Source organism: Lachnellula hyalina, assembly GCF_007821495.1.
Source record: "Lachnellula hyalina strain CBS 185.66 chromosome Unknown contig00009, whole genome shotgun sequence".
Taxonomy (NCBI): domain Eukaryota; kingdom Fungi; phylum Ascomycota; class Leotiomycetes; order Helotiales; family Lachnaceae; genus Lachnellula; species Lachnellula hyalina.
Window position 1 is genome coordinate 164,186 of NW_022157123.1, and position 15,781 is coordinate 179,966.

At 47.0% G+C, this 15,781-nt stretch overlaps 4 protein-coding genes across 4 annotated transcripts; all 4 read left to right on the forward strand.

Annotated features, from left to right (window-relative positions):
• Positions 1-1,652: 1,652 nt before the first annotated feature.
• LHYA1_G000703 (uncharacterized protein) lies at positions 1,653-2,895 on the forward strand (the record flags this gene model as incomplete). Its single annotated transcript, XM_031145694.1, is given in 5 exon segments — positions 1,653-1,882; positions 1,899-1,924; positions 2,088-2,244; positions 2,364-2,815; positions 2,882-2,895. The coding sequence occupies 5 exon segments, from the start codon at positions 1,653-1,655 to the stop codon at positions 2,893-2,895; spliced, it is 879 nt and encodes a 292-aa protein (XP_031009006.1).
• Positions 2,896-8,567: 5,672 nt separating this feature from the next.
• Positions 8,568-9,641, forward strand: nit2_0 (putative hydrolase; the record flags this gene model as incomplete). The annotated part of the gene is made up of 5 exons (XM_031145695.1): positions 8,568-8,588; positions 8,639-8,731; positions 8,782-9,071; positions 9,132-9,210; positions 9,285-9,641. 5 exons carry the CDS (start codon positions 8,568-8,570, stop codon positions 9,639-9,641), a joined length of 840 nt encoding a protein of 279 aa, XP_031009005.1.
• A 627-nt stretch (positions 9,642-10,268) lies between these two features.
• MRPL19 (54S ribosomal protein, mitochondrial) lies at positions 10,269-10,837 on the forward strand (the record flags this gene model as incomplete). Its single annotated transcript, XM_031145696.1, has 2 exons — positions 10,269-10,397; positions 10,511-10,837. 2 exons carry the CDS (start codon positions 10,269-10,271, stop codon positions 10,835-10,837), a joined length of 456 nt encoding a protein of 151 aa, XP_031009004.1.
• A 1,930-nt stretch (positions 10,838-12,767) lies between these two features.
• On the forward strand, positions 12,768-15,485 carry oca2 (Serine/threonine-protein kinase; the record flags this gene model as incomplete). The annotated part of the gene is made up of 4 exons (XM_031145697.1): positions 12,768-12,807; positions 12,898-13,154; positions 13,475-14,849; positions 14,902-15,485. The coding sequence occupies 4 exons, from the start codon at positions 12,768-12,770 to the stop codon at positions 15,483-15,485; spliced, it is 2,256 nt and encodes a 751-aa protein (XP_031009003.1).
• Between the last annotated feature and the right edge of the window lie 296 nt (positions 15,486-15,781).

Consider the following 15,781-nt stretch of genomic DNA (forward strand, 5'->3'; position numbering starts at 1 on the left):
TCCTCCCTTCAACGTCAAGTACATTTCTCTGGTCTTTTTTGTCAAATGGAGAGTAGGACTGTCGACGGTCCGGATTTTAAGACTAGCTATGTGTCAAGCTACAAATAGCTTGGCTACAAGTGTAGCCTGAATGCCCTCGATTTTAGACAGATCGTTGCGCATATTATTTGGCAGGAGAAGTGTTCACGCCTGTGAAACCATTTTTATTCAAATCAAATATCTGGAGTGGCGACGACCATGACTTCGCTTCTCGCTCGTCTCTGACAGGTCTCTGGCGACATTTGCTCTGTTGGGTTCGGGAGACGAGATCTCATGTCAGCATATCAGGTAGGAAGAATCCTTCTCTAGATGTACTTGGTATTCTCTTTGTTTTCGGTAACATTTCCTTAGACCAAGTTCACCTAGACCAATTCAGGCAGGAAAAAGTAAACTCTGTCCCTAGAAATGCATACAGGAATGCGTGACTGCTGCTCCTTTTGGGGTTCATGATTCCTGGCGGCATGAATAATGTTGATTCTGTACCGTCTTCCTGCCGACAAGTGCCTGAAGTCATTTACCTATCTAGTAAGCCTCGGAAAGACTGACCTGCCATCTACAGGAGCTACAATAAGTTACCTGTTGCGCCCAGGTCATACTCCATGATGCCATTCATGAACGACAACTATGCAAACGCTACACATTACACCGATACTTTACACTTACGCATAACACCTACGGACACATTCCTCTGCAAATACTGAATCCTGGATGATGGGATAACCTTTGATACATCAGATGCTGTGGCTGTCTTGGGTTGGGCACTCTTCACCCAATCGCCCACATCGAAAGAGAGCGTATCTTTGGCTTTCATTCGGCATGAGTATTAGGTCAACTATGGCATTAGTACTGTATTTCTGCTGCAAAGACTGCCTCTTACGAGACCGAGGCCTTCCATGTATACCTATGTGCAAACGGGTCGAAGTCAGTGAACACGCCAAGTTTGAGGTCGAAGATTATTTACCTCTACCTTGAAAAATATACGGCTGGTGTACTTTTCAGTCTATACCTCCCTCCCCCTTTTTCTATTATCAGATCTTAGTAGAGATGCAATGCAGGTATAAGACATATATCGGCTCAAGGTTCGCCCCCTATCCTTAAGTGTGATCCCTTCTAGCAAGTTTTCATTCTACTCAAATTCTGGAAGGTTCGAGTTCTTATACATATCACTTCATATTGACCCATAATTTCGGTTTGAATCCTATAGACGAGCAAATAACCTTATTACCGTAGTGCACGATCCTGCAATGACGGGACGGACCCCAACCCCACACTTCGCTTGATGGCGGCTGCAGATCATCCCAGGGGTCCAGCTACTCTACTGTAGCACAAGATGTGCGCATATACGAACCACGCTGCGGTCAGCTGAACTTCGCTTCCTACTACATAAATCTGAGACTTGTCCAAGGTAGGCACGAGGTATATGCTGTGTAATAGAATTACTGTACACTACATATATGGAACATTGATTTTGCGATTCGTATGTTAGTGTGAGCTTGGCGGTGGATATATAATGATGAGCTGGCCCTGACTTTTACACGCGTCGCGTTCTCAATAATTAGTCATTTGCTTTCCTATTGTCATTAAAACCTCCAGATCGGTTAAGAGAGGAAACAATGCACCTCTTCCTGGCAACACTGGCTCTCGCCCTCGACGTCGTCGCCGCTAATATCAACAGCACAGTCGAACTGGGCATCGAGACAGCTTGTAAAGTATGTCCGTGGCAGAAGTGTATAAACACCAAGGTATATCCGTACTTCGATGACGCAACGGAGCAGGACTATGATAACGTGACGTTGGTGTGTTGGACGCGCGGGGAGAACGTTGGAGGGGCTGACGGAAATAAGTGAGTGTGCTCCCAGAAGCTTCGAGTGGGATGAGGATAAGGGTATGTAGACTGATGTGTTTGGTGTATGTAGTATTTGGCTTGGGACGGTAGATAATTGCTATGTGAACCAGTATGATCTGGTCGATTATAATGGGACTTGTAAGTTTGACATTACCGGAGAGAGGACCGCCGGTGTCTTGCTAATATATGTATGGATGGCTAGACCAAAGTGAACTAAAATACTGTGGAAGGGATTCAGAAGAGGAATTCTACACCACGCAAGACGCATCTACGAAATACGATACGGAATGCAACATCAACCCGGCAATCGACTCAGACACACTAGAATACCTAGTCCCGGATAAAGATCTAACGGCAACGTGTTGGACGGATGGAGATTTGATCATTGATGACGAGCAAGTGCCCCTTATTTACCCCTTGATTAATTAACCGAGCATGAGAATATACTACAATAAAACAGCCAACTAACAATACCCAGCATCTGGATCCGAAGCACCTCTCTCTGCTACGCGGCCCAGAAAGGCCTCCATCACAATATCGATAAAACCTCCCTTGACAACTGCGGGCCCCTTCCGAGCCTAGAAGTCAACCGCACAACCCCCTTCTCGAAACCTCGTCGCGCCGAACCTCTCCCAGATCGTGCACAACTATCGAAGTCAAAGCGAAAGCCAAACCCAACGCTACCCCTGCAACCCCGCTACCTAATCAGCGTAACAGTCGGCGAGGACTACGCATCCTGCCACGAACAGCCGCGCATCACCGCACCGGTGATAAAACAGTATCCTTGGATGGAGCAGGTCTTTCTGCAGTGTCTGACGTCGCTGGATCCAGATCCTCTGGATCCGGTTACGGATGATACGTGGTGGGAGTTGACGACTGATTTCTGCTATGTGAGGAGTGTGGATTTCTGGGAGAGCCCAGAGGGTGATTGTAAGTTTTCTTTTTCGTTGGATTGAAGGAAGGATGATGAGCTAATAGATAAAAACAGATTACAAGTTTCCGCTGTGTAGTAAATTTGGGCAAGCTTGATGGATCTTGTGAGTGAGGTATTTGCGGGTTTGATAATGGCTTGATATTGCTATACGTTCTGGGGGTTATTATGGATGTTTGACTTGCTAATCTCCTCAGCTGAGTTGTTGAGAGGTCAATCCAAAAGAAAGAAATGGGGCTGCGTCGCGCTTCTTCTATAATATATATAGAACTTTATTATTACAAGAGCGAGATCGCTTCTAGGAACTACAGATCGTTTATGTGCTTCCAATGCATATATCTCATTAAACCAGGTTGGAGTTGTCATAAAGTTGTATGTCATTATAATTGCATTTCAGGCTTAGAAAAATGCTTCGTGGTATTTGGTTAACTTTATGAAGGATATAACCCAAGGGAGCTTGAGGGAGAAGTTTTAGGTATGAAAAATAAAATATTTAGATGGGTGTGATAAAGTTATTAGCTTGGATCAGATGCATTCAGGGGCTTAGGCAAGTCTCAGGAGGCATCCAGATATTCAGATGACAGTCGTTGTCATAGCCGTGAACAGTAAGGAGTAAATAGCCCTTGATATTTTGGTATTATGTATCCGTAGATGTAGGGACCATTTCCCGTTCCTTGAGAGTGCTTAGTTGTGAGATGATCATTCTGAAACCCAACCCCCGAGCCTGGGAGTCGCTCGTGTCGTTCTTTGCACTTCAGGATCAAGCTGGTCTTCCTCTAGCATTCTCCCATCATCTTCAAAAATTTCCTTGAGATATATGCACAATATAGACAAAGCTCCGCCATCTTCATTGCTGCCATACTTGATTATCCTTCTTGAAAACTGCTCCATGAGAGTATCAAAGCCCTCATGACGGTAGGGATATTTGCTCTTACAACAGTTAAGGTCAAAGATGGCAACAAATAACCTCAATGGTATGTAGAGGTAGCTTCGGCTAGAGTATAAGATCTGAGGGTCGAACTTGGCGAATAGATGCGACATCTGAATCAACCCTTTCCTAACAAACGCCTGGATACAAAAGCTATAAAACGCAGATAGACACCAGTGTTCGTTTCTCAACATACTGTCTTTCTTAAAAAACACCCTCGATAGTTCTTTGTAGTATATCGAAATGTGCATATTCAAAGTTTTTATGCAATCAAAGTCGTTTCGCTGATGACAGTCGGGTAGGAGTGAAATATCGCCTTCCATCCGCATCACTTCTAAGCAACTACGCAAGCAAATGAGTGACTGAGCAATCAGTTGGTTCTAAGAACGAGTTAGAAGGATCCTTGTGCTTCTGGAGTGAGTGTTCCCCGTAGACTTGCTCGCCAAGGAAAGCGATAAACTTCTTGTAGAGGAAGGAACTAGTTGGGGTTGCATTTGCAATGCGAAACCAGATTCTTACATCTTCATACACTGCTTGGTAAATTGCCGCTTCGGAAAGAAGACAGCCGAAGCCTTTATATTCATCGCATTCGGCTAAGATAGCGAGGATCGATCTTGAAGACGAGCATTTGCGAAGCTCCCAAAAAATTGCAAGTATACATTCCTCTAGTGGGTTTAATGCTGCCATGATGGAATGTTTGGGTTTGGGAAATGCATCATAAGCCATCGAAAGCAGTTGACGTATATTACCAATGCAGGCTACTTCGGGCTCTTGCATGTTAGCATCCAAACCACCCGTTTCATCTGTTCCCATCGTATCAGATGCAGATACAAAGGATTTTTCCGAGATTCCGTTCTCATTTCGTGGCATTTGAAGCGGTTGTTCATTCGGACGAGTCTGTTCCTCGAATGATTCAAAGCCTCCACTGCTGTGGACCCATTCGTCGCGTTGAACAGTAGCGAAATGATATGTTGATATAGATGAAGTAGATGTATCCACCTCGGTATTCTCATAATCGGACACTCCTACACGTTCAAACTGCTCGCACAGTTTATCCAAAGGCGTTTCAGATTGGAAATCACCTCTTCTACACTTGAGAATTCCCCATTTAGAAATAGGCCTCTTCGGGCACATACCACAAGGTTCCTTAGTGCTGCACTGCAAGAACTTTAGTCCATGTAGAGGAGGGGACCTTGACCTAAACTTACTGTCTTTTTGAGAAATTTGCATCTCCAACAAGCATTTCCCACTTGCTTTAGTGCTTTCATTCCGGCCTTAGCCGTTTCACTCAAAGGACCCCGGCGGCCAGAACAAGAAGATGCCTGGCTTCCACCAGAATGTACTGAATTTGAATCAAAGACAATCTCTCGATAACCAGATCCTGATGCACTCTGTACGCTCGACTGCTGCGAATTTCTTCTCAAGTAGTTGCCACTGGACCCACCACCTTGGTTGCTCTGCCCACTGCTTATAGACCTCTTTCTTTTTGTAGTCGTTGACTCTTGACGGTGAGTATGCTCCCTATTCAAATAGCGACTAGCCTTGGCCACTGAGGACTTGATTCGCTTCATGGTGGTAATATTTGAGCCTTCACGAAATTGACTTTCTTGACTGGTGCATTCGTGATCAAACGTTGCATCTAGCAGACCAACAGAAGGCGAAACGTCTCCGCCCTGTTGCTCTTGTACAGGGTCTTGAGAAGAGTTAATTTCAGGGGAATGAGAGGCCGTTTGGACTTTTGGGTCATCCAAGACGATTCGCTCATTGCCAATTAAAATACCTCCGGCACGTTCGGGTTGTTCGACACCGCAAGGGATATCGACATCGGAAGTGGGCGGCAAGGTAGTGGGAGGTTCATTGTTATGTCGGTTTCCAATTGAAGGTGTGAAATAATAATCTGGGCCTATTCCATAATGTAACTGCTCGGAGTCAAAGAAGACATCGTTTTCCGGGCCTAACAAACTACTTAAAGCTCCTGGAGGGTTGAAGACTTCTGGTGGGCAGAGATCTTCAGTTGAGTTGAGATTCTGCTTACTAGGGTGGTTGAAAAGGCCCTCTAGGTCGAAAGCTTCTCCTGAATTAAAACCGTTTAGACCGGCTAGGTCACTGTCGAAATATTCTATTGAACCAGGGAATTCAAGACTATCAGGGCGACTAATCCGCACAATTCGCGAGGCTTTCGAATACTCGTAGTCTAATCCTAACTTGAAAGCTAAGGATTGAAGAACCATCTGCTCTGAGCGCGAGCGATGCTCAAAAGTGATATCAGCTTGCGAGAAATCATTCTTGAAAGTGTTGATACGAAAATATAAGTTGAGATTTTCATCGTTGTTTAAATCTTCTTGTATTAGCTGTAGTTTTTCATGTTCAGATGGAGAACTTGCCTACTCCCATTGGAGCAGATGAAGACGCCATCGAATTATCAACAAAGGCGGAAGAAGTGGTTGTGTTTTGTCTACTATTTGGATATCGTCAACCCACCGAGCTTGCTCAACATCATCGGGTTGCTGACAAGATCCTGCGGCTGAACTTATCTGGTGCGATGAACGCACGACAAGTATCTCTTATCCGAACAGATGGCGCTCGACAATTAATAGGGGTGGTTGCGGCTCTATGAAGATAAGTGACGAGGCTGAGGCTCGAGAGTGTGGCGAACAAGCGGTGCGAAACAAGCCAATCTTCTCGATGGCTCTTGATCTGAATTCGTGTCTTCAACCTCTAGATAATCGGAAAATGAAAACAATGACACCGATGGAAACATTGTACGTTGTTAACATGGAAGCAAGGCATAGGCCATAGAATTGCTGGCCGAGCTCCAGTGTTGGGGCGATACCCATTACAGGAGGCGGAGCTGAGATTGTTGTGTCGCAGAGAGAAAGCGGTCGTTCCTCTTTGGGAGGTCAGCTGCAGCCACCCAATCAAGTATGGACAACCTGGGCACTTTACTATTCCCACAGCAGCTTTTCATAGCATCACACTGGCGGACCTGCAAATGTGTTGGAATAGCAGGGTTGTTTTTGTAGAATGTTACTGGACGCCCGCCATGAGCCACAACCATTTTTCAAGACCGCCTATAATTTATGGCCTAAGCTAGCGAACCGCCGTTGCGAAGTTCGCAGAAAAAGATATCATTGTCATATCAAAATGATGATAAATTACCTCGCTCTGCTCTATAGCAAGCATGTTCCAACATTATCAATCCTTTTGGAGCTGGTGGAGCAAATTCTCAATCATATTTCCAAGTCCAAATACATGGAAGACGCCTGAAATTAGAAGCCTCAACAACAGCTCTTACTACTACACAGGAAAGCAAGATGCTGGCTCAGCATGGTTCAACTCGTTATTTCTGTAGTCTTGCAGGTTGCACTAGTACTTTCCGTCGTCAACCTGATCTTGCTCGACATATGAAATCTATACATGGTCCAAAGACTCCTTGCCCACAAAGAAATTGTGAATACGCGACTGGAAGAGCAGACAAAATGAAGGAACACGTTCAGAAAAAGCATAAAACCCAAAGTCAGTATGATACCCGATGGATACTGCGTAATGCTGAGACATCTATTCACAGGCAGACCTACTCAGGGAAGTCCGAGTATTGTCGATGGCAGGAAGAATGGCACGTGCGACTGCATGAGCTCCAACAATGCAGAGTCTAATGGCACCTCAAGCGTTGACGCTTCAAGCTTCAATCTCTTCTCAAATCCGATCAATCTACCCGACTTCAACGTCTTTAACGCTGTTCACCTTTCAGGTCCAATCAACCCGTTCACTATGTACCCCGAAATGTCCATGGTAACGGGGCAATACGGCATTGATGAGTGGAGATATGACCTTTCGTTTAATCGGCCTAGTGATTGGTATACCTACCCAAGCTGGTCAGGTCTCACGAACACCATTCCAGTACAAGGGACATCCAGCACTTGGGGATTTGACACCAATCACACCGCTGACTTGACGCTCTTTGATGAAGGAGACCGTCTGATATAGCTGTTGTCATCGGTCTTCTCTACTCTTGGGATGCTGAGCATCGAAGGCTCACTGATGCAGCTTCGAACCGAAATGTTGAGGGACAGGAAGTCGAGCCGGATAGGCTTTTGGATTGAGTGAGGGGGAGTGGTGCTCTCTCCTTTAAGTTCTGAATATCAAACGCTTTGCACAACTTCTCAGCAGTGAGACTTTTCGTGTTCTGTGAAGTTTAATGCAGGGTCGTAGAAGGCCACGAGAATGTTGGGAAGGATGCTCAATGGGTATCAAAATCCTCTCCAACATTGTCTTCGTAAATGTAACATCCGCTTAGTCCTTACCGGTGTTAAGCGGGAATCACGAACCCAAGGTCTGTTGCAGACACAGGTTGATCTTTTCCCAGGTGATGATGACAACAATTGTGTCGCAGTAATCGTCGGGTGCGCTCTTTGCTCTAAAATGGAGCCAAAGCCGTTCTTGGCCGTGCAATGCGTGTACTGTATTTTTCTAGGCTAACTAGCACCTCCTGGAAGTTTGTTCAGGATGAAGGACGAAGAGTTGTGGTGTCTCTGTTGGATATATTCAGGTGGGGCTCACTGACTCACGGATGCTGATTTGAAAGCACTTCACGAATCATGCATCCATCAACCCCTCAAACAACCCAACCACTGCAAACACGCTCAAGTTGTCAAAGTTTGACTCAAATTGAAAGTTCGCACCGGCTAGTGATCTCTCAAACAAGCAACTGGTCTCTTAAAAGGCATTTCAAGACCACAAGATCCACTGATATATTCCCCCGGACTCGTCACGAGAATACTTCTCGGAAACACCATAACCATTTTGAAAATAGATATTTCAAAATGGGAGGACAAACAATCATTGTAAGCAAATACTATATCCCCAGAAAAAGCCAGAATCTGATTTATTCTAGGCCGTGGGCCAGATGTGCTCAACATCAGACATGAATGACAACCTCACTCAAGCCCAAACCCTCGTTAAAAAGGCCGTAGCAGCAGGTGCAAAAGTACCCCTCATCCCCCCTCTCTTCCCATCCCATCTCATTCCCACCTCTAGGCGCTCTTCCTCCCCGAAGCCTCAGACTATATTTCACACACCGCCTCTGAAGCCCTCACCCTCGTTCGCTCCGTCTCCACCTCACCTTACGTCCTCGGCTTGCAAGCCCTATCCAAGAAACACAGACTAGCAATTAATGCAGGTATCCATGAGCCGGGTGATGGCAAGGAGGGTAAGATTAAGAATACGTCGATTTGGATTGATGAGGAAGGCGTGATTGTGGAGAGGTATCAGAAATTGCATCTCTTTGACATGGATTTGAAACGGGGGCCAAAGGCAAGAGAAAGCGAGTAAGTCTCTCAATCATCAAAACTTACATAGAATCGAACTAATCAAAGCCACACGTACAGTACGTTTGAAGAAGGGATGGAAATTCCCAAACCGTTTCCGACACCCGTCGGACTAGTCGGGCTGTTGATTTGCTTTGATGTGAGTTGTCTCCTCTTTCGTATATATATGCAAGAAACAGCTAACTGAAAATTGATCTGCTGAACACTCCCTAGCTACGCTTCCCCGAAGTAGGCCTCGCGCTCAAAAGGCAAGGAGCGCAACTCATAACCTACTCCTCCGCCTTCACTGTCCCGACCGGGAAAGCGCACTGGGAGATCCTACTGCGCGCGCGAGCGATCGAGACACAAGCGTACGTGATAGCTGCCGCGCAAGCAGGGCAGCATAATGGGACTCGGGTTACGTATGGGCACTCCATGATTATCAGTCCTTGGGGTGCGGTTGTTGCGGAGCTGGGAGGGGAGTTTGAGGGCCCGGAGATCGCGACTGCTGTTGTTGATCTTGCGCTTGTGAAGGGGATTCGGGAGCAGGTTCCGCTGAGGAGGAGGACGGATGTTTATGCGGAGGTCTAGGAAGGGGTACTGTATCATGGGTTTCCTTCAATTTTCCCTATGGTTATAAGTAGGTAGTGAGTGAGATTTGCTTTTTGTCCCGGCCCTCTGATCCCTAGCTTTTGTTCGGGCAGGTTCGAAGCCCCCTTGACTTTTGTAGCTGATGTTAGTAGGAGGCTTTCCGGCAAATATTATGCATTTGTTACCTATTAAGTCTCCCCCTCTGCGTCTTCTTCCATATTTAGCTCCGTCGACATCTATTCCAACTTCTCGTGCTCTTGTCATGCTGCCCCTATGCTGTTAGTTACCGCCCTTCCCATTATACCGCAACCCCCCGTCCTCAAAACACCATAGAAATCTGGCTCAAAGCACTAGATTTCTAGATTGCATTCATTGCCAAACTAATTTGAATCAAGAGAAGCCTCCCACAATTTCGTAAATTATTCTCCCGCTCCCAATCACGTGACGTCTTGATTACTAATCAGCAAGGCTGCTCCACTGGTGCTCCATCACTTGGCTTGCACTAGCTTGCGACAGCCGTACCGCAACCGCGCTCTAAAATTTCCCTCCGCATCCGCGTTTTCGAAATCCGCAAACAGCTCATTCAACCACCAGCCCAAACGAAACGAACCACAACCTCTCCCAACAATGTCGAAAGCACGCGCCACAGCAGACCAGATCGTAAAGCTGATCGTCGGCGCCGGGCAGGCAAGTCCCAGTCCGCCGGTCGGTCCAGCGCTTGGTAGTAAGGGTGTGAAGAGTATGGATTTCTGCAAAGTAAGTATCCCCTCCCTGCCTAAGCCTCCCAATCTGCCTAGCCCAAGCACAAGCCCAAGCCCAATTCCAAGACCAATTGATATGACCTTGACCAACTAACGCTCTCCCCCCAGGAATTCAACGCCCGCACCGCGCACATCATTGCCGGGACACCGACGCCCGTCCGCGTTACCGTCCGTCCAGACCGCAGTTTCCACTTCGAGGTCCGCACGCCTGCGACGTCGTACCTGTTACTGAGTGCCGCGCAGGTGGAGCCGGTTAAGGGGCGGCTGAAGGGCAGGAATGCGAATGAGACTGTGGGGGAGATTAGCTTGAAGCATGTTTATGAGATCGCGAAGATTAAGCAGACGGAGTTGAGGCTGAGTGGGTTGAGTTTGGAGGGCATTTGTAGGAGTGTTATTGGGCAGGCGAAGAGTGTGGGGGTTGTTGTTAAACCGTAGGGTGTGGGGGCGGGAGTGAGATTGGGGAGGAGAGAGGGAACGGCAGCTAGAGCTTGAGATGACGAACGAGGGGCGCAAGGCTGGGGCATAGACGGCACAGATGAGTGCAGGGAGTTAGAGATGCTGCTTTATTAGCCTGGGCTCTGAGAAGGCGGCTGAAGCCATAAGTCAGCTCCAAAGCTGCTAGATGAGATGTCCCCATTGAGTGTGTGGTGGTGGAACTGGTCGAGTCTTCGATGAAGCGCTTGTGGTATTATTATTTCGAATTGTCTATATCAACATGGCGATGGCGTTTGGGATTGGATTGTACAGTATATCAGAGGAATGGAGACAGTCATTGTACAATAGGAGCTTTTAACCCCTATGTACATTTGAATAAAACCACCACAGTTAGCTTCACACAGGATGCTGTTATGAAGTTTGAGACTATCATTAACACTTATTTGGAGATTAATCAATCAAACCGCCAAGAAAAGATATATATAATACGGTGGTTGTAGCAAGACTCCGGGTATCCTTCGGCACGCACATGTAACATTCTTCCAAGCTTCCAGACCGATTCTTTGATCTATGGCCGGGATCGGATCCGCTGGTTGCGCTGGCTAGGCTGGCGAACAGCGCTCGCCTCGGCACACTTGCACCCCTTGGCCCTTGATTGATTGACAGCGAGACACACCTGACGTGACTTGCCGGGTTCCGATTTCCCGAAGCACATGCAGCAGTACAGGACAGTGCAGTAGAGTAGAAGCAGGCAGTTCTAGAAGTCTGGAAGGGAAGAGAGGAACAAGAACAAGTAACTGGCAAACGAGATCTACACGCGCACCTACGTATAGTAAGTAGTATACGTACTCGGATTTATCACTGGTCCGCTGCGGGCGGGATTCCTTGTTGAATTGGGTCCCGAGGAATTGAAAATAGACTGGACTTGGCTGGACTGGACTGGATGCAGATAGTAAATCTGGAGGGGGTGGGGCGTGATACTCGTATGTACCTAGGTACCGGTAGGGTAGGGTAGGGTAGGGTAGGTTTTAGGAGTATCAATTGCACTGTATGACTGTATGAATGTGATGTTACGAAGGAAGTACTATGAGAACGGACGGACGGACGACGAATGATGAACAACTCCGTAAGCCAAACCGTCATGCTGTACGAATACTGTTAAGCTTTCAGGGTACGATAAGTCTTTTGTATCAAATCGGCCTTATTATTACCGTGTTACTGTACTCTACCTGCTCGTGCATGTGTAACCGGTCCGTTTTAGGGCTCTTTGTAAAGAAGATGAGAGAAAAGTCTCTGTAAAATCCCTGCAGATATCTTTTTCATCGCATCTAGAATCGGTTCTTTTATTCGTTAAATTGATATAATAATATGAGGCTTTTATTTCTTTTCATTCTTCATAGTGCTGTTGTATCAAGCAATTGTCGATGACTCTTGAGTTGTTACTGTACTCTCTCGCTTGGATCTACGGCACTCTGCTTCCTCCGTCATCCGTCTCTCCGACCGAATCCGTCATTGATACATCAGAGAATCTTCCACCTAAGAATTGGTTCTTCTTTTGCGGCGCTGCTGACACGGGCGCACTTGAGTCGTTTGCACTGCACTGCACTGCATTGCATCCGATCGAATCACAAAAAATCATCCTTCCATCCATAACAGCCATCTACGACTCATACAGAACCTCCATCCGGTATCTTAGTATTCAACGTTGACTCTACTGTCCTGAGTTGATACGCGGCTTGCTTGATCGGGCAACCCACCATCTCTAGTTACCCGCCCCCAAGAAGCCTTCAACGTTTAGCCCCACCTTCCAACCACGATTTCTTCTCCAGAGCATCTCCAATCCTCCATCTACAAGTGCCATCTCACTCACGAGCATCTTCTCGTCTCTTAGTGTCTTATCCCGGGTCATCTCTGACCCCCACCGCCAAATATGCCTACACAAGAAAACAATGTCCCAGGAGGTCCGATTGGTAAGTATATACGCTTACTATTCCGCCCTTCCTCATCGCCATTACGTCTTTTCCGCATAAGCTTTTTACTGACAAACATTCTGCTCCTAGGGTCCGATCTTAATTCTCAACCCGGCTTGGATACCAAGAAGGTCGAAGGTTCCCCTACTGTCCGGTTCGCGTCCGTAGACCAGGAAATTGAACCCCAAAACGTCGAAACTCTCGACTCCAACCAACGTGCTCAATTTATATCCGGCAACGACCAAGAGCAGTTCAAGGAGCTATCGAAAACACTACAATCCACACATCTGCAAAAACACCGCATGGGCCACTACGATTTTGAACCTGTGTCTCTTCCAGTCTCAAGGGTACGTTTGCTGCTATTTTCATTTCGGGGTTTACAAATATAAGAATGGAAACGAATAAAGGATCTATGTGGCTTGGATTGTGCTGGAACTCGTTATCCAGCAACACTTTCTTGACATATAATACAATCGTACCGGATAGTCCCTGGAGGACTATCTACTAATTATACGCATTGGGAATTGCGGTGGACTGCAATGCAAATATGCTAATGTCACCCCGCCGTGAAGAAATTCACACTTTCTTGCGTTATGCGATAGCTCTATCTTCGTTCTTGGCCTCTGTTTTGCCTTTTCGACCATCGACTAACTCTTTGGCGTTGCAGGTTGTGTCAAACGATGACAGTTCTCGCGAGGCAAGTCGACAAAGCACATATACCTCATCAGTACGCCCCTCACCCCACGAAAGTCGGCCAACTTCGATGCACTCACCACCTATCACCCCGGCGGCAACTAGATCGCGAGATGCTGTAGAAGCAACTGTAAAGGAGGGCGCGCCTCTTCAAAAAGTGAAATCCAACGAAGATCCCACTGTTGTAACCCCGCAACTATCACCTCCCGGAACCTCCGGAACCTCCCCCTCTACATCGAACGTTGATGATTCGAGACCTGGGTCATCTGGTACTGGTAGTCAACCAACCACAGCGGATGCCGCTCCTGCCCCAAAACACCACAGCACTTTCTCCATTGGACCCAGCACCACCGCATCTGCTCCAATTTCGCGAGAATCGAGTCCAAGCCGAGCTTCCACACATACTTATAGTAGACCCTTTACACCCGCGGGAGATCCAAATGATCCCTATGCTTCGTCAAAACGACAACCTCAGTCGAGAAATCTGGATGCAATCGATTCCAGGTTCAAATTTACTGCCTTGAATTCGAAGCACCGAGCAAAGGCAAGCTCTTCTTCGGTGTCCCTTCCTCGATCTTCACGAAGCCAAGTTGATATGAAGGGTGGAGACAAGAGACACTCTCAACTTCTTGGGGGAGTGAAGGATCATCTTTCCCATGTACACGACGAAAGCTCAGCGACAATAGCAGGAAAGCAAGGGTCGATGTCAGAGCTCAAGCGATTCCTAAAAATTGGGAGTCACAGTAAATCAAAACGGAACGCTTCACCAAGTACATCAACCAGATCAGGGACTAAGACCCCACCTCATCATAGAATACCTCAGCAGTTACCGTTTGACGACAATCATGGATTGACCTCGAAGTACGGAAAGTTCGGAAAGGTTTTGGGAGCGGGAGCGGGAGGTTCGGTTCGATTGATGAAGAGGAGTAGTGATGGAACCACTTTTGCTGTGAAGGAGTTCAGAGCCAAACATTCGTATGAATCCGAAAAAGAATATGCCAAGAAAGTTACCGCGGAGTTTTGCGTGGGTTCGACATTACATCATGGCAACATTATTGAAACTCTGGATATCATACATGAAAAGGGAAAATGGTATGAAGTCATGGAATACGCACCATTCGATCTTTTCGCCATAGTCATGACTGGGAAGATGTCAAAGGCTGAGGTCAGCTGCTCATTCTTGCAGATCTTGAGTGGTGTCTCGTACTTGCACAGTATGGGTCTGGCGCATCGAGATCTAAAGCTCGATAACGTGGTAGTGAACGAGCACGGGATTATGAAGATTATCGATTTTGGAAGTGCGAGCGTTTTCAAGTATCCATTTGAAAGCAATATCACGCTATCTTCTGGTAAGCCTCCTCTCTAGCTTCTTTCATGAGCATAGTAATAACATGTGATTAGGTATTGTTGGGTCAGATCCATATCTCGCACCTGAAGTGTACGACGAGAGAAAATATGATCCCCAGCCTGCAGATATCTGGTCCCTTGCCATCATCTTCTGTTGCATGTCTCTTCGCCGCTTTCCCTGGAAAATGCCTCGCCTGACAGACAATTCCTACAAACTCTTCGCCTCTGTTCCAACCCCCGGAACAGATATGCGCAGACTATCCGATACCCCAGCACCTTCTAAACCAACTAAGGATCTCGAAACTTCCGCAAAAGACACTAACCCCGCCTCCACTCCATCTACCAAAGCAAACGGCAACGGCAACGGCGCCGCACCCGCAATAGTAGAGAAGAAGCCAGAAGTCATCAAAGGCCCGTGGCGGCTCTTGCGCTTGTTGCCGAGAGAAAGCAGACACATAATATCTCGCATGCTGGAAATCGATCCCAGAAAGCGCACCCCTCTTGAAGAAGTCCTCGCCGACCCATGGGTCTCGGGCACAGTCATCTGTAGGCAAGAAGAAGGAGGTACGGTTTTCAAAGCGGAAGGCCATACGCATACACTTGAACCGCCTTCTGCTCCTACAGCGCCGACTAAATAGAAACAGGCATAGCAACGCCGGGGTTGTTAGTTGTGGTGATGTTGGTGCTACGAGATAGAATTCGGGACAGTGAACTTTCGACAATACCGGGAGGCGAAATCTGGAGCTGAATAATCGTGGTGTTGGTGGAGTTATGGATTTGTAGATTTGGGATGGGCGGGAGTGATTGGAGTGTGGATTGCGTCAGTTATATATCTTTTTGTTTTTGCACAGCAGCGTCATTCTGTACTTATTTGTAGATAGAGGAGGAAGAAACTACATAGATTGTATAATGAGAGGGGAAGTGGTGGGAGTTC